At 41.8% G+C, this 17,596-nt stretch overlaps 1 protein-coding gene across 1 annotated transcript; it reads left to right on the forward strand.

Annotated features, from left to right (window-relative positions):
- Positions 1–27: 27 nt before the first annotated feature.
- Positions 28–15,913, forward strand: ehd1b (EH-domain containing 1b). Its single transcript, XM_030792868.1, has 5 exons — positions 28–809; positions 4,976–5,073; positions 13,217–13,629; positions 13,934–14,098; positions 14,735–15,913. The coding sequence occupies exons 1-5, from the start codon at positions 409–411 to the stop codon at positions 15,254–15,256; spliced, it is 1,599 nt and encodes a 532-aa protein (XP_030648728.1). The 5' UTR covers positions 28–408; the 3' UTR covers positions 15,257–15,913.
- The last annotated feature ends 1,683 nt before the right edge of the window (positions 15,914–17,596 follow it).

Genomic DNA, 17,596 nt, shown 5'->3' on the forward strand with positions numbered 1-17,596 from the left:
TCTCTGACTGAGAGCGAGGGGCTAAGATCTAGGCTGCTCGCGCGAAGTTCATCTGACAGGGGAAAGTCTGCAGTAAGTTATATTTTAGCGGAAAAATAGTTTGTATTGTATTTAGGTGTATGAAAGGATCATAAAATAATTAACTTACGTTTAAAGTGTAACGTTTAATTGAAATAAGTTGAAGAACAACTCTCCACGCAGGCAATTTTAGTTTACAATTGGGCAACCAGTCAGCGGCGTTACGTTACACTCTTCGGGACAAAGCTAGTGGGCTAACCAGCTAAAATAACGGGACTCTTTGGAACTCTGTTTGGGGGCTTGCATAGACAAGCACAAACGTCTGCTTTATATAACCAGCGACTTCTTATTTTTCTTGAATTAAGATAAGTGTATTTTAACGTCAGTAACATGTTTAGCTGGGCAAACAAGGACGGGAAGAAAAAAGATCCCGAATTGTTTCAGACTGTGTCGGACGGACTGAGGCGACTTTACAAAACCAAATTATTCCCGTTGGAAGATGCCTATCGCTTCCACGATTTTCATTCACCGGCTTTGGAAGACGCAGATTTCGATAACAAGCCCATGGTACTACTGGTTGGGCAGTATTCAACAGGAAAAACTACCTTCATTCGGCATTTGATGGAGCAGGATTTCCCCGGCATGCGCATAGGCCCCGAACCGACCACCGACTCATTCATAGCGGTAATGCATGGCGATCAAGAGGGACTGATTCCAGGCAACGCTCTGGTAGTTGACCCAAAGAAGCCCTTCCGAAAACTCAATGCCTTTGGCAACGCCTTCCTGAACAGGTAAAACTCTCTGGTATTAGCTCCATAACAATTGAACTTCTTTTGCATAGCGTATTCGTTATATGGCAAATGTGACAGTTTTGGCTAGTCTGTGTGTAGTTGAAGAATGTCACAGTACAGTTTTCTGCATTGTCGGGAAACGTAAAAAAGGGATCGATATATTCCTCGTTACTGACCGTTTAACTTTCAAGAGTCAAATACAGTCTTTGTAGACTTTTAATATCCAGTGATGCTCTACTTGCTTTCATGCCTTTAAAGGGGTGGGGTTGAGGGCCATGGATACACCAAGAATTAGACCACTCATTGCAGACAGCTGGAGTCTGGACAGGAGGCACCGTTTGGAATGTACATTCCCAATTTAACATCTGTCGGCAAATATATTTGTCAGAAATATTTTATGTCGTCATTGATACTTTACACAACACTCATTGTCCGTGAAAAAAAAATCAGGCTTGTCCTTTCCACGTATCTTTTACTATCATCAGCGGACATGGATATCCTAAGGGCTTGATGAGGGGTGACTAGTTGTATCACGTGTGTTGAAAGGAAAAAAAAAGAATGTGTATGATTTTGATTTATAAGTGCTTGGCTTAAAACCCCTGCTTGATATGAAACAGTCAGTAGGTTGGCTCAGTTAGTCGAAGCTTTAATTTAAAAAGAAAATTCAGCACCAGATATGGAGTAGCATGAAGCGTAACGGCCTGCCGTGTTATCCTGTGGTGGAATAGGTGGGGCACTGGAATGGCTGATTCAATCATTAACTGACCTCGCTCTTAAAGACCCATTCATCGATGGAAACTTATCAAAGAGAAATTCTCAAAGTAAATGCAGCACTTGATTTAATGCTAATACGACTTTTTAAATTGGGTTGTTAAAGAGCAATCAGTGTCTGTCACATCTGTCCAGAGCTATTTTGTTTATTTGTATTTTGTTCAGTTTCATTTAAATCTTCCTCAGAACTTAAGTGAACCTCCCTCTGAATTTGCCACACTGAAGGGCAGACTCCAGATATCTGTAAAAGGTCTTTTAGAGGACAGATTCCTGACTCCAGATATTTGAAAAAGGTCTTTTAAAGGACAAATCCCTGACTCCTGTTCTGATTCTATCAGTAACATATTGACCAAAAGTGCTGATTTTAAAAACCGACCTAAAAGAGGAATATATTTACCCTCTTTTTGTTTGTTTGTTTGTTGTTGACATGTTTTGGGATCTTAACTGTCAGAGATGGCAAAAGTGAAAGTAGAAGTACTCTTGTTAAAAAAAAAGTAAAACTGTTATACTGACAACCATTTTTGTAAAGTGTAAGTGAGTGACTATTTCACTCTTAAGTATTTTTCAGGAGGGATATTTTAACTCAGAGTAATATATATATTTTTTAGCAAAAGTACTTCTACTCTTACTTTTGCCATCTCTGCTGTCAGGAAAGGTATTAACCTCATTCATAGACATATGAGTGTATGTAGGTTCATAAACTGGTGTTCATAAGCTTGTGAGTATGACCTTAGCTGACACTGAAATTTTAGCACCTTTGTAGCCACTGTGTTAGTTGGCTCTTTAACAGGTACATGGGAAAGAGGCCTTCAGAGTGTCACATGACAAGTGTGGGGCTCATTTTAGAGGATGAATGATGAGTCTGATACTGAAGACCTGTGGCATGGTGCTATGTACAGGTTTGCTCGTGGTTTTTTTTGGTGGAAAAATGAGAGACTGTATGTCCAAATAAATGAAAACACATTTGATTTCTGTACATATGATTGGATCTTATATTTTCACTGTGTTGCTATCTCTCCATCACATGTCACTGATAGTTTGCTGTGCCCATATGTAAGGTGAGAGACTCCTCATTGCCCTCAGTCTAGCATGATATTAAATTGCCCCAGGTCACAGATTATTTCTCCTTTCCTATGCTGGTGATGATGCTTGGTTGAGAGGGAGCTGGTGCATATCATCCTTAGATTCTTCTAAAAATCCCACAAGCCTAGACTAGCATTTCTGAGAAACCCCATCTCTCTGGATACTACATTACAAGAGAAATCCTGTCAGGATCAAGGCAGTTGTACAACAACAAAAACAACAAAAAAAAGCCTTTTCTGGTTACCACAGAACCAGCGGTAACCGTAAGGCTTATACCTTTTGAGGAACAGTTGCATTATTTCATTCATTCATTCATTCATTCATTCATTCATTCATTCATTCATTCATTCATTCATCTGTTATGTAGGCAGTTGTTTTTGCTGTTCTCTTATTCTGTGCTGTTCTGGGAAGTGGTGAGGATGGAATAAGATATACTGAATCAGTTTAAGGCCCCTCCTCCTCCCCTGTCAGTGCAGAGTCTCACTGGGGCGCTGACTCAGCAGTTTCTGCACAGCCACACACTGGAGTGTCCTCAGTTTGTATGTCTTATAAAGGTCTCTGACATTTCTCCTGCCCTTTATTCATGAAACAGTGTTTTTTTATTTTTTGTTTTGTTTTGGGGTTTTTTTGGCTTAAAATCTGCTTGCGTAGGAATGCTTGTCCAGTAAAACAGAATGCATCTCAGTGCATTTTTAAAATCAGAAACCTTGGGGAAAAGGTTATGAAAAGGTGACCTTAAGGTGACTGAGGAATTCCTCTAGGATATTGTTTGACCTTGAGTCTGTCCTCTGTGAACAATGCTTTACCCTCACCTCTCTCTCATACAGTTTAACAACCCAGTCATCCTTACCCCCCCCCCCCTTTCATGTGTTCACTCACCCCACCACGTGGCCCACTGTCCTTGCCCAATGTTCCCCCGGGCTGTGTTAGTCAGGCGGGGATGGGTTGCTGTAATCCTGTGCCTCCTGGAGCTATCTCTGTGTTTAGAAATGTATTCTAACACACTGGCAGGACTGACGTGAAGCTTATGTGAGCTAGAAACGGGGAAAAAAAAAATAACTAGAGGAATGTGTGAAGATGGGAAATGTGGAAAAACCAAAGGAGGAGAAGAGGGCAGTGGCTAGCTGACGGAGAAATAGATCTGGCTCGGGGGCGTTGACAGACAAAGTGGATGGAAAGACAGAATGGAGTAAGGGAGGAAGGAGAAGATGAGGAGAGGGCAGAGGTGGAAGTTGACGGAAAGTATTTGGTTTGTATGACTACAACCTGTAGGCATGTTGGAGAAATGAGGTTCTATGAATGTTATGCAGGCTCTGATAAACAATGAGCATTGGATCATGGAAAAGATGAGGTAAAATATTCAGTGATAAGATTTTGCCAGAAAGCAGGAAATTCCTGGAGTGGGAATGAGTGAGACGCAATTGGAAAGAATTCCCGCTTTGTAAATGCACAAGGATGATATATTGGAGGTGTTTTTTGGCAGGATTTCTAGGTTTCTTGGATATCTTCAACAAACATGCTGTCAAAAGCACAGATTGTCCAGTAGAAATAATTCTAATCTTTTCTCCTTAAGAAAAAGCCTGACTCTTCACAGAATGTTTATTGGAATGTTCTCGTGGAATGTTCAGCTTGGAATAGGTTTCCAAGGTCTCTTCTTAAACCAAATAATCTAAATAAAATGCAGTAAAGCAAAATGTGATAAACACATGTCTGGAAGTTGCAAATATTTTCAAGTTTCCATTGGCAGTGTTGCTTACATTGTATTGTAAGACTCAAACATTACGTGCAATGTTGCACGTTACTGTTGCTAGAGACCGACAAATACCAGCGTTTCTATTTTGGAGGTGCTGAACTGTTCACATGGAGCTTTCCCTGGGGATGTCCCTTAAGACATGCTGGAGTTATTGTAGTTGGCTTTTGAGGAGATATTTGATCAGTTAAATCATGACCCTACGTTCACGCTGGGAGAGCGGAGAGCGTCAAAGCGACCGACAGTCGTTTGTTTTCCGCGCGAGCCGGCATCTCTCGGCATCTCTCGGCGGCGAGCAGCGGCGCAATCCGTTGGCGGTGTGTCTTTGGCGGCGTCAAAATAAGGTTGAAGTCAGCTTCATACGGTGACTTTATGGGAATAAGCTATGACAGTTACATGTAATTGTTCATTTCTCTCCTTCATCGGTCAGTTTCTCACCTTCACGTTTAGGGCAACCAGAGCGAATTTTGAAGTTCTCACCGCTCCCAGTGTGAACGTAGGGTTAGAGAAACTTTAGTATTCGATGTTCAGTGTGATCAAGTTGTGTTTTGTCTTTGCCCAGGTTTGTGTGTGCTCAGATGCCCAACCCAGTACTGGACAGCATCAGCATCATTGACACCCCTGGAATCCTGTCAGGAGAGAAACAGAGGATTAGCAGAGGTTAGTCCTTTACTTATGCCCGTTTTTTTTTGGACATTTTTCATACAGAAACGTCAGCAGATTCATGTCTCACATTTGAACACATGTGAGCGCAGACACACAGAGCAGCTGACACACCCCCGGACAAGCAGTGGAAGATAATTGAATTGGCTGCATAACCACAGACTAACAAGGGATGTATTTTTAGCTGTCCTGTTTATAATAGTCCATAACAACTTACTCTCTGCTTTATGTACTGAATTCCTCTCTCTCTGTGTGTGTGTGTGTGTGTGTGTGCGTGTGTGTGTGTGTGTGCGTGCGTGCGTGCGCAGGCGTGCGTGCATGCATGTGTGTGTTTGTGAGATCTGCGGAAAAGGAGGTTTAACTCTGTGCATATGTATGCCTTGAGCCGTGGGTCAGAGGGTTACATTTGTGTGCACAAACCGTGTTTGTGAAGAGGATTATAAGAGAGCTGTGTTTTGGGGGGAGAGCCCATGTCATGCAGAGCGTCTTTCCTGCCTTTTTCAATCGTGTGTGCATGACAGATCTTTTCTCCCTGTTTGTCTTATCCCTCCGACTGCAGTAACATGGGGATACCAGGGTGTGAGTGGCACCAAGAGATAAATAGTCAAACAAAGAACGAGGCCATCTTGGGCCAGGAAACAGACATTTTTTTTGCTCCACAGGAAGGGTGGGGCATAGAGAGAGCATGAGAGAGTGAGCGAAAAAAGGAGAGGGGGGTGTTGGGTGGGGGTGTTGGGGGTGTAGGGACAGTGACAGGAACTGTCAGTTTGAAGTTTCTGAATGTACAGGTAACTGCCAAAATACAGGCAACGCTCGAGTAAACAGGGGACGCAAAGTATGCTACACGCACGTGCTTCCAGATGGGCGTGGTTCTGGAGTTAATTAAGCAATCAACATCCAATCATGCTTGGGGTTATGGATCCAGAGAGAGAGGCAGAGAGATTTCTCTGAATTTGAACAAAGGCTGATTGGTGTTGTTCATTGCTTGCGGATGTTTGTAGAGGAGCGCTGGCCGGTTTCACGTTGGCATGGAAGTCTGAGGAAAAGATATCAGCAGCTTGGGTCAGTCGTACTCACAAGCACAGGTTGTCATGTCCATATATTGGTTTTGAGGTGCAAAAACACTTGAGCAGTTTTTAAACACTGAACAGTAAATATCAGTGTAGGGTATGAGCAGGCAGCTTCATGAAGAACAGTCCCTTGAGAACATACTGCACATGGAATGGCTTTACGGTTGACTTAAGTGTGTAAAATCCCTTATCATGCCTCAACTACCTGTATGAGAGTGTCTCACAGAAAATAGTTAAAATGCTGAATAATGGAAAAGATAAATGATGAATCATTCATTATCCAAACAGACAAGGGCATATGTGGTCTATGCCAGAAGAAATCCATGAGCCTGGGTGCTTGTTTTTCCTGGTGATGGGATCTAGCGACTCTGTTATGGAGTGTGATGCATTTTCCTGGCGTCGTTTGCGTCCACTTTAAACCTCACAGGGCAAAATAAACCGTTATGGGTGCTTACCGTCTTTATCCTATTCTGTTGTTAAGCGTTTCTGTCCCCAAACAATTGGTCTCTTTCAAGACGACATTGCCACCATCCACAGGGCACAAGCGTCAGATAATGGTTTGGTGAATATAAAAATGATATGTACCATGGCCATCTCAGCGGCCAGATCTCAACCCAAATGAACGTCAGTGGAATATTTTGGAGAGGTGCCTGAAAAAGCCCTTTTTTAATCAACAAAAACACCACATTTCTCATGAAAGGATGTTGTCACGTCCCTCTAACAGATGCCACACTCTGTTGCCAAGGCAAACTGAAGTTGTTTTGTCTGACTGACTCCACCCTGTCTCTGCAAGCTTTTGTAGAATAGAGTTGTTTTTTGCTTTTTTTTTTTTTATTGGATTACATACTAGAAACCTCATTAGCTGCTTCTCAGATCACCCCATAATTTCCTTTGTAATAAATGACTCATTGGATCAAATGATAAAAGTTAGTTCATGGTTTTGTTCTGTGTAGACTCTGACCTCTGAAGCCTAAAGCTCCATAAAGACTGAAGCAGTGTGTCAGAGAAAGGGGGCGTGGCCCCGAGTTCTGTGACACCAGTGTGACTCTCTAGTGCCCTTTTGCCTTTCTCTTCTCTCTGTCAGGTCGAAAAATCATAAAGATAGTAAAAGCTGATTGGCGGGAGGTCGCAGTTACGGGCGTGGCTACCAAGACAGTGTAAAATTGTGGAGCTAGGTCACTCTTCAAGGTCACTCTCCACTGTTCATTGATTCATAAGTTAGAACGAAATGCCGAAAGTGGAGGCGGACAGAGCCGGTGAGAATGCCTCATAGATTCCAAAGGAAAACTTTTTATCCTGCAAGGTTCTAATTTGAAAAAAAAAAAAAAAAAAAGGGTCGTGATTCGGAAAAGCTCATAAAAGTCAGGTCTGTGAGTGTGTGTTACAGAGAGGGGAAGGGAGTGCCTTGGTTAATAGAAAACAAAGAATGTGCTCCAGAGGTCCTCTCTGCCATTGCATTTGGATTAGCAACGCTGCTAGGGCAGTGAGCGATAGTATCTCACACTCTCCCTGTGTTCAGCTATGCCGTATACACACAAGACTAATTGAGTTTCCATACCAAAGGCCGGGATTTGTTCAAGCACTGCATAAATATTAGTATCATAGATGTTCTATGGCAACGTCAGGCAGGTTTCATTCATTAGGGAACAGGGTGAAGAGTTATTTTCAGTTCATTTTGTTGAATATTGAAAGTTCTATTTTAACCTGTGGTTGAGTAACCACAGAAATAATTCAGCTAAAATGGGATGTTGCTTGTTTTTATTCAACTGTTCGCTTATTAGGGTATACCCAGATGCTGAGTACGTTTTAAATTGATTTAGCGTACAGTTTTCATTTAGGTTTGAATAAAACGATTTTTCTTTGTGTTCCTGTTTTGGTCAGACTAAAATTGCTGAATGTCAGTAAGGCAAAGCAGGGGAAGGCCCTGATATAATAATCAGTAAGGATGGAAAATATTAAGTAGGTTCCTTTGTCTTTGATCTTAACATGTACATTGCACACACACACACACACACTTTTGGCAAACGTACCCACAGGAAAGTCCACTTTAGGGTTAATGTGGGGTCATGGCTCTGACTGTCCTATTGTTCCTGTATGTGGAGACATGTGTCCTGATTCTTTTTTTTCTCCTTTTCTTACTTTTTTCTTACTTTTAAAAATTGTCCTTCATTGTTTCTTTCGTTCTTCCTTTCCTTCTTTGTGCTGTCTTTCTTTCTTTCTTTCTTTCTTTCTTTCTTTCTTTCTTTCTTTCTCTCTCTCTCTCTCTCTCTCTCTCTCTTTCTCTCTTTCTCTCTTGCAATCTGGCAGTCTCTCTCTTTCTTACTCCTTTTCTACCCAACCCATTTCTCTGTCTGATCTCATGTGGTGCCCAGATTGCGTTACTGCTCTACTCCAACACTGATTGAGGCTTTAGGAAAAGTCAAGTCTTAGTGCTTTGTATCTGCACTGAAATTTGCTTTTACATGGACTTTTAGGATTAATGAAGCTCTATATGCCACCAGCATAGAAAGGTTAGTTGTAATACCTATCAACAGTTTGATCTGTGCTTTATAGGAAGAAAAACCGTTTGTCAGTTTTCCTTGGAAGAGCTGTGGACCTTGTGAGGGGAGTTAATAATTTGCTGATGTCTGCTGACTTCACATCCATCCACTTCCCTAACCTCAGAATGCCCTTACATTCTGTTAATCATGACAGTGTGTAGTGCTAGTGTATATGGAAAAAGATTTAAAAAAAAAAAAAAAAGAGTACATACAGTAATGCCTGCCGAGAAGTCTTCAGCATGTCTTAACACAGGCCACAAGTTTTGTATTTCTGCTGAAAATTGTTTTTGGCTCACCAGCTAACATTTTTATTTTTAATCTGGTCATTTTAAAGAAATGCTATAACTTTAATGCCCAGTAGAATATGTCAGTTAACTTAATCTGTTCTGACAAGGTTGAGAAAGTTGTCCTTGTGGCAGAGAGTTCAGTTACAGTCCCTTCCATTGTTTATAGTGTACACTGCATACCTGAATTACTTGGGCAGGCTTGAGAAGTGTCTGGTTTCACCTGGGCACTCTTGATTTTGAGATAACGCTTGGCAAGTCAAGTCGAGCTATCCTGAGACATCTAAGTCTTGTCTTTTTTTTTTTTTTCTATTTTCTTTTTTCCAACATAAGAGTGAAAGCACACAGCTTGTAAGCTCTTGTCCCTATTGATTCATAGTGATTCTTACCGAAAGCAGCAAGTCTCGTCTTTTGGGACAAACGTGTGCGTACTCAAATAAGCAAGTACGTTACCTTTGAGCTGACTTTTCATTACAAAGACTTCTAAAGTGTTCCATTATGTGATATTGACAATGGCAAATAAAATGATGTAATCCTGTTCAATAAGTACGCTATTGTGCTGGGAAATTGCTGTTTTCCTGAATGTATTCACGTGCTCTTCCTCTCTGGGTTTTCCAAGAGCGCAGAGACGTAGCATGTCACACAATCATACTGGAAAAGAACCATTACCTGTAGGAAAACCCTAATATCTGACCCGTCTCTCCTCCACGTACACCAGCAGGCCATTGTACGCATTTGGTTTTTATTTTTAAAGGTTATTTTTCTCATTAAACCTGCCTATTCATTCACGCACGTTCAATTTGCCAGAACGGCTGTGTTACGTTTTAAATGTCAGATCATGGCAAAATAGCGTATGGGTCCCCTCGCTTTTCCCATGTCGACTCTCATGTCCAGCAGTTCTACCTACGTCGGTTTAAATACACGTGTGCAAAGTGGTTGTGTTTGCAGCGAGAGGTCAAAGAAAGATTGAGCCGTGATGACTCATGCGACGGTAAAGCCAGAGATGCGTAGGGAAGAGCACAGAAATATCTCAGAGTTACAGAATATCCCTTGAAGCAGCAGCATCGAGTGAATCGTTAAGTTGTGGAAAGTGCCTGGCACCGTTCGTATGCTACCTGCATCGTCAGCCAGTCCTTGAGGAAGGAGAAAACTGCTGAGAACCGCTGTGAGGTTACACGATCACTTTGGAAGAGGAACAGAGGTCTATGACTAAGAAGATATGGATAGTTTAACAATAACACTGCTGTCCACAAGAGCCGGCCTGTGTGTCTTTTAGCGATGAGAAATAAGCCACAGCTGAACTGAAAAAAAAAAAAAAACCCCAGAAAAACAAAAAAATCTCTCAAAACATCTGTCAAGTGTTTGCAATAAAATACTTACTCAAGAACTGCATAGTTTACATGTCATAGCATCTGAAGTATAACAAACGGCGAGGAATACAGACAATTTCATCATGTCTATTTGTTGTTACTCGGACAATCATGAGGGGCAATTATTTTGTGGTCATATGGTTTGTTATTGTCAAAATACAGACCATATGCAAACCGGTTCACATTATTTATGTGTAAGTATCACAACGTTAAAAAACAAACCAAAACAAAACAAAAAAAAATGTGCTAAGGTTAAGAATTTCCTCATAACAGCCTATTGGGACATTTATGCAGGGATAAGATGCAATTTTCATTGTTTCAACTCCATCTTACTCCACTGTTATCTTCAGGGCAGTGAGATTACACACAGGAGTGTCTGGTCTGGAGACTGAGGTTAGCCGCTGAAGACGGAGAGGTGAAGATTCCTCACAGCATCAGCCGTCCCTCTCTCTCTCTCTCTTGCCTTGGATATTCTTTCACCGTCCTTAGTTTTCCGGTTGACCAAGAGACAGACTTGAGTGACAGCAGAAGGAGGGGTAGGGTCGCAGTATTGTGTTTGTAGTAAACCGTGAGCCGTTCCCAGTCGAGCTTGTATGTACAGTGCATACAAATCCAGGCGACTGGCGGACAGCTGGCCGCGTCTATTTCCGTGCCAAGCCATGGCCGGGGTGTCATTTTACCCCTGAGTGGAGTTAAGCTGAGGATGTGATTCAGATGTCCTCAGAAGTGCATGTCTCCTCCTCGGGGACAGGTTTTTTGGGGGTTTTTTTTTTTCTTCTCACATTCAGATGGATTCCTTCCATGTGTGGAACAACACACTGTCACAATATTTTGCATTTATCACATGCTTCTTCCCCTGTTTCTCTCCCTCTGTTTTTTTTTTTTTCCCTTTCCCTCTCTCATTTTTCTGTCTTCTTTTGAGGTGTAGAAATACTAAGGGTTGCAAAATTTTCCAAATGTTAACTTTTTCTCTCGCTTGCTTCTGCTCTAAAAAGAAGAACCGGCGGTTACGTGATGTGTGGACATGCACATACGAGCACTTAAACATGAACATGCTCACATGGATGTTTCCTTTTCAAAAACAGTTGACGGAAGGAACAAAAGCAGAAAGGGGATGTAATGTCATGTTATTTAGGGGGGGTGGGGGGGGGAGCACCAATGCACAGCATCCAAACCTTGTCTCTACAGCCTGTCTGAGTTCAGCTTATCTGGGTCTGCTTTTGGTTCACCTCCAACAACATTATCTTTCAGAGACTGGGATCAGTTGAAGAAGGCTCCCACAAGGCTCCCACAAAGAGAAGAATGCCAGAAACATTTTATCGTGTTATTTTCCTTCACTTTTTATTATTATTCTGTTAGAGAGATCGTAAATCCTTCATGAGAGTTAGAATAACTGTTTTTTTTCTTGGCACAAACTGTTGCTTTTTTTTTTTTTTTTTTTTTAATACGAGGATTGTCAGGACGACATATGGCCTTGCTTTATTTCTGATCTCTCCGCTGATGCGATATCCTCAAGCCACTATTGTCTTGTTCCTCATTTAAAGAGATAACAGATACAGGAGGTTTGTGGACTTTGTGTGGTCACGCCCACATGGATGTCTCCCCCGATCACACATCCTGCTGACGTTGACAGAACCCGTGAAAGAATAGACAGAGATTTTCCTGTGCACTGCCGAGACACTGCCACACTGTTCCTCACTACTGACTTTTTTTTTTTTCAAGTCTAAACTAAAATACTCGTTCCCTGCAGATCTAGCAGGATATGCATGCTTCCTCAAGTATGTGTGAAATTCTGAAATATGTTTTTTTTTTTTTCTTCTTCTTTTTATCAACTGTTACCTGTGCAGTACAGATATCTGTGCTCTGACCCTATGCCGAATCGTTTATGGCGGTTATCGTTTTACATAACGTAGTAGTAACTAGTGTGACTAAAGTGAAGCGTAACAATGTACAGTTGTGTGACAGAACTGTTCAGACCATATCTGAAGGAAGTCCTTACATGGGCGTGTTTTTTTTTTTTTTAGGTAGCTTTTTCGAGAGAGATTTAAATGAGTCTAGTAATGATCGCAAAAGCAAGATTATTTAAAAAAAAACAACAAAACAAAAACAAACCAAAACAAAACAAAAGCAATGTTGCTGCTACATATCATAGGGTAATTTGACTGCAGCTGCACTAGTAGAAGGCTCCAGCGCTGTTACATGAACATGATAGTGACGTGGCAGCATTGCTTTCAGTCACTTCTTTGTGCTATAAGAAGACAGCCAAGGCTGAGTGGAGGAAAGGGGTCTGTTTGTAAGAGCAGTGTCTCCGCTCCACAATTTACGTTCCAGGAACTGTTTCCTGTTTGTCATTCTGGGAAGAATCTGTCAGGTCTGCAGAGAAGCATGGCTAGCCCTGTCAAAGTCCCCCGCCTCCCCCCCAGACAGGGCAACATCTCACCCTTACAGTCTTAACGTCAGTGTCCCCGCTGAGAGAGAGAGAGAAATGGGGGTGAAGGTTTTATTTAGTCAAGGGTTTCCTCAAACAGGAAAACGCGTTTAGCCATATACATTGTGGAACCCTTACCTGTTTGTGGACATAAGCCTGTTTGTGTCTGTAACACTGCGTGACTTGAAAGTGCTCTGATCCCGGCCAGGATGGGCAGTGGTGGCCGTTCATTTAGACATGTGAGAAACCAGACGTCCGCTTCGCTAGGGAGGAAGACAGCTCAGGTATACATACGTATAGGTCAGTGTGGTGTCAACGCATGAAACCAGCACTCGGTGCTCTAATATGTCATTGTTGAATGCTGTTGAACTTTAAGTGTTCTGAGGAAAGAGACAGTATCCAACATCAATCAAATTCACCTGTGTGTCACCTTTCTCATCCTCCCCAGGTTACGACTTTGCCGCTGTGTTAGAGTGGTTTGCCGAACGCGTGGACCGGATCATTCTGCTCTTCGATGCCCACAAGCTCGACATATCCGACGAGTTCTCCGAGGTGATCCGTGCCCTGAAGAACCATGAGGACAAGATGCGCGTGGTGCTCAACAAAGCTGACCAAATCGGCACCCAGCAGCTGATGAGGGTGTACGGCGCCCTCATGTGGTCGCTCGGTAAAATCGTCAACACCCCCGAGGTGATCCGAGTTTACATCGGCTCCTTCTGGGCCCAGCCTCTGCTGGTTCCGGACAACCGAAAGCTGTTTGAAGCGGAGGAGCAGGACCTGTTCCGTGACATTCAGGGGCTTCCTCGGAATGCCGCCCTGCGCAAGCTGAACGACCTCATCAAACGTGCCCGTCTGGCCAAGGTTAGCATCAAGAGTTTTGGGGGCTTGTGTCTGAGTCACCCCGCGACCCTAATCAGGATAAGCGGCTTAGATAATGAGTGAGTGAGTGAGTGTCTGAGTCACGGATTAAGGCTAGTCCTGGTCTAAACTGAATCCTGCAAGTAGAGTCTCCCCTGTAAGTGCAGTATAGTTCAAGACTTGCCTTAAAGGACATGTTTGGGTAACCAGCCCTTGGAGTGCCATGGTAATAATTCATTACAGATAACAGTTTATTCACAACTGGAGCATCTAATAGGATTTCAATTGTTTGTCTTTTCCTCATTAGGTCCATGCTTACATTATCAGTGCCTTGAAGAAAGAGATGCCTAACATGTTTGGTAAGGAGAACAAAAAGAAGGAGCTGATTGCTAACCTGGGAGAGATCTATGCCAAGATTGAAAAGGAACATCAGATCTCCCCAGGAGACTTCCCCAAACTCGCCAAAATGCAGGTACCTGAAAAAGCGTGAGCTGAATACTTTTCACACAGAATGATTACACACACCCAAATGTTTTTTATGTAGATGCTAATGTTATTTTAATGATTTTAATCATTTCAACAGCCTCTGGTTATTATTCACAGGCAAAGAGCTAAAACACTGCATAGATTTTTTTAAGGGTTTAGTCTAGTGTGTTAGTCCACAAGATTTCAAACAGTTGTTTTCTGCTGTAATTGCTTAGTCAGTCAAATGCTTCCTTTCTGCGAGAGAATCCAGTGCTGGTACCTTTCAAAACAGGAATTATAATGACGTCATTTGGACAAATTAATGAACCCACCTCTGAACCTCTGCAACCCTGTAGTTTCCATCTTCACCACTTTATTTCTCTTTAAATGTATAAAAACCAATAGCAGAACTTCATTTTTAAAAAACTGGAACTCATTAATTTTACCCTTAAACTGTGATTGGAATCTCTTGAAATGGAAAAACGTTTGTTATTCTGCAGATGAGAATCATGTTGGACTGTCATTTTAATTTCATCACATTCTCAATTCTCTTTCCTGTTCTCTTCCTCTGACCTCTTTTCTTTCCTTTTTTTTGGGGGGGGGGGGGGGGGGTCCTCTCCCGGTTGTTTTTCCTCGCTTATAGGAAATCTTAGCCGGCCAGGACTTCAGCAAGTTCCAGTCGATGAAGCCAAAGTTGATGGAGGCTGTGGAGGACATGCTGGCCAATGACATTGCCAAGCTCATGACTCTCGTGCGGCAGGAGGAGGCGGCCATGCCCAGCCAGTCCGTCCAGGGTGGCGCCTTCGAGGGCACCATGAACGGGCCTTTCGGTCACGGCTACGGCGAAGGCGCCGGGGAGGGTATTGATGAGCTGGAGTGGGTCGTGGCCAGGGACAAACCCACCTACGACGAGATCTTCTACACCTTGTCCCCCGTCAACGGTAAAGTGTCCGGCGCTATGGCCAAGAAGGAGATGGTCAAGTCCAAGCTACCCAACACAGTACTCGGAAAGATCTGGAAGCTGGCGGACGTGGATAAGGATGGCTTCCTGGATGACGAGGAGTTTGCCCTTGCCAATCACCTGATCAAGGTGAAACTGGAAGGTCATGAGCTCCCTGCAGAGCTGCCTGAACACCTGGTGCCTCCATCCAAACGAGGACAGTAACCATGACAGTATGCCAGTATGAATCTATGAGCCAAGCTACGCTGGGGGGAGTTTAAGGGTTGTGTGTTTAAGGGGATAATAACGGGGATATTAGTTATGTCAGAGAGATATTGCAGATACAATATAACTAAATTACATTTTGATTAGTCATTAAAAAAAAAAAAAAAAAAAGAAACCTAAATAAACCATATTAACTTATTCATCACCGTGATTTGCTACTTTCATTATTGTTTTCACATACTCTCTTTCACTACTGGTCTTCCACACGATGGCGGTGCAATCTACTCTGGACCTGAATTTATTAAAACAAATGCCTTTTAATATGATCGCGTACTTTTTTTTTTTCCTCCAGAATACAAAGACCATGGTATTGTGGAAGGCCAGAAGCCAGTTAAGAAAGGGAAATGAGTGTGCCTTACTATATGAGCCAAATCTTAAGTTAGTGTTGAAGTTACGTCAGGAAACACAACTGAGTTTTCTGTTGTGAGGAAAGGCCCTCATATTTTTCCATGCCACGATACCTCTACTTGTTTTGTTTTGTTTTTAATTTTAAATATAGTTTTGAGGTTCTAGATGCAATTTAACAGAAATTAAATGTTTTCTTCTTAAGGAACTCTTTCTAGTTGTAGGATTGAAGTTCCGTCTAACTGGGTCCACATAAAGTCCTTTGTCTCCTCTTAAAAAAAAAAAAAAAAAAAAAAAAAAAAAAAAAAAGGAAAGAAAAGAAAAAAGAGACAAACAAAACAAAAAGATTCCTCTCATATTTTAATGGCTTTTGTAAAATTCGTGTGGCTAGAATGAGAGAATTTATTAGCATAATTTGCAAACTAGTTAGATATATAGAATCCTTTGAGGGCAGACAGATGTAGTTCTACACCCACTAGTAGCATAGGAGTTTCTCTTCACAATACAGGCTTCCTGCTGCCAGCGAACGGCGCTGACAGAAGGTGTCATCGATGGAAGGTGCCGTATTCCTTTGCATTGTAAACAGTCTTTTTGCTCTCCCCAAGAGTCAGTAGAGAAAGTCAGGCTTCTAAGAGTTTGTGGCCATTGCGATGACCATTCACTGTGGTGAATAGATCTGGGTTTTTTTTTTTTTTTTCAACACAGTCTTTGGCAAATGTCATGAGTGACCTGCAGACCGCTTTGGCCTTGTTCCGTGTGGTACTTCGATACAGAACTCCCCAGTATAACAAATTAACAGAATCTTATTGTAATTATCTTAAAATAACTGAATGCCTACGAGAATTTTGTATCAGAAACACACAAATGGGGGAAAAAAAAGGAAAAATGTCAGACTGTGAAGTTAGGTTTGGTTTTAAGGAGTCCAGTGCCATAGTGCATTTTGGTCTCTTTGGCAACGTAGCGTGACTAACATGCGTGTATATGGGCCTGTACCATACCGTGAATAAAGTACCTAAGTTTTCTGCAGTATGAACAGCTTTACATCCATTCTCTATGAATAATGGTCATTATGTATATTGTTTTGGTCTACTTTGAAATTAAAAAAAAAGTATCATCATTCAAAATGTGTGCATTTTGTTGTTGTTGGTTTGTTTTTGTACTTTATTATTATGCTGTGAAATACAAATTGAGCAGTTATGCAATAATACTCTGTTTTATAATATGAGATATAAAAAGTAATGATATAGACATCCTTGCTGCAGAAAGGTACGTTTAGCGTACCGTAAATTCTCAAATAGTGGCCGGGGCCTTGTTTGACCTCAACTGAAGATAGAAACAAGCCTTTATTTGAGACAGGCTATTATCAGAGACAGGCCGTTATTTATGATTAGTCCTACAGCGACCACAATCCATGTGAGTTAGAACACTATGGGTATGGTATTCCTTTTAAATAGTGAAATAATAGCAACAGAGTGGTGAGCATAATTACTGCATGTTGTTATACTGATGTAAATAATGCTGTGGAAATATGAATTTACCACCTGAGCCTTTTTGTAGTTTATGGGTTTTTTTTGTTTTTTTTTGCCTGGCCTGTATTTGGAATCAGCCTTTATTTGCACAAACAGGCAGCTCCCTAAGGCCCCTCAACTATAATCTGAAATTCGGCCATTATTTGAGACCTGGTTTTTATTTGAGAATTTACGGTAACTCAACGGGATGTAAAGTCTCCAGAAAATACCACAAGGTGGCAGCAGTGGTTTATACTAATGTCCTTCATGAAGTTCTATGATGACAGATTATTGTATCTGTAAAATTAGAACTAATCACAGGCAGCTTTCTGTTACTGAGGTCCAAATGGGAATTTTGATCACTTGGTCTCCTATTTTTTTTTGTTTGTTTTTTTTACCCCCTCGAAAAACATCTACATTCCTTAGT

Source organism: Chanos chanos, chromosome 15 (assembly GCF_902362185.1).
Source record: "Chanos chanos chromosome 15, fChaCha1.1, whole genome shotgun sequence".
Lineage (NCBI taxonomy): Eukaryota > Metazoa > Chordata > Actinopteri > Gonorynchiformes > Chanidae > Chanos > Chanos chanos.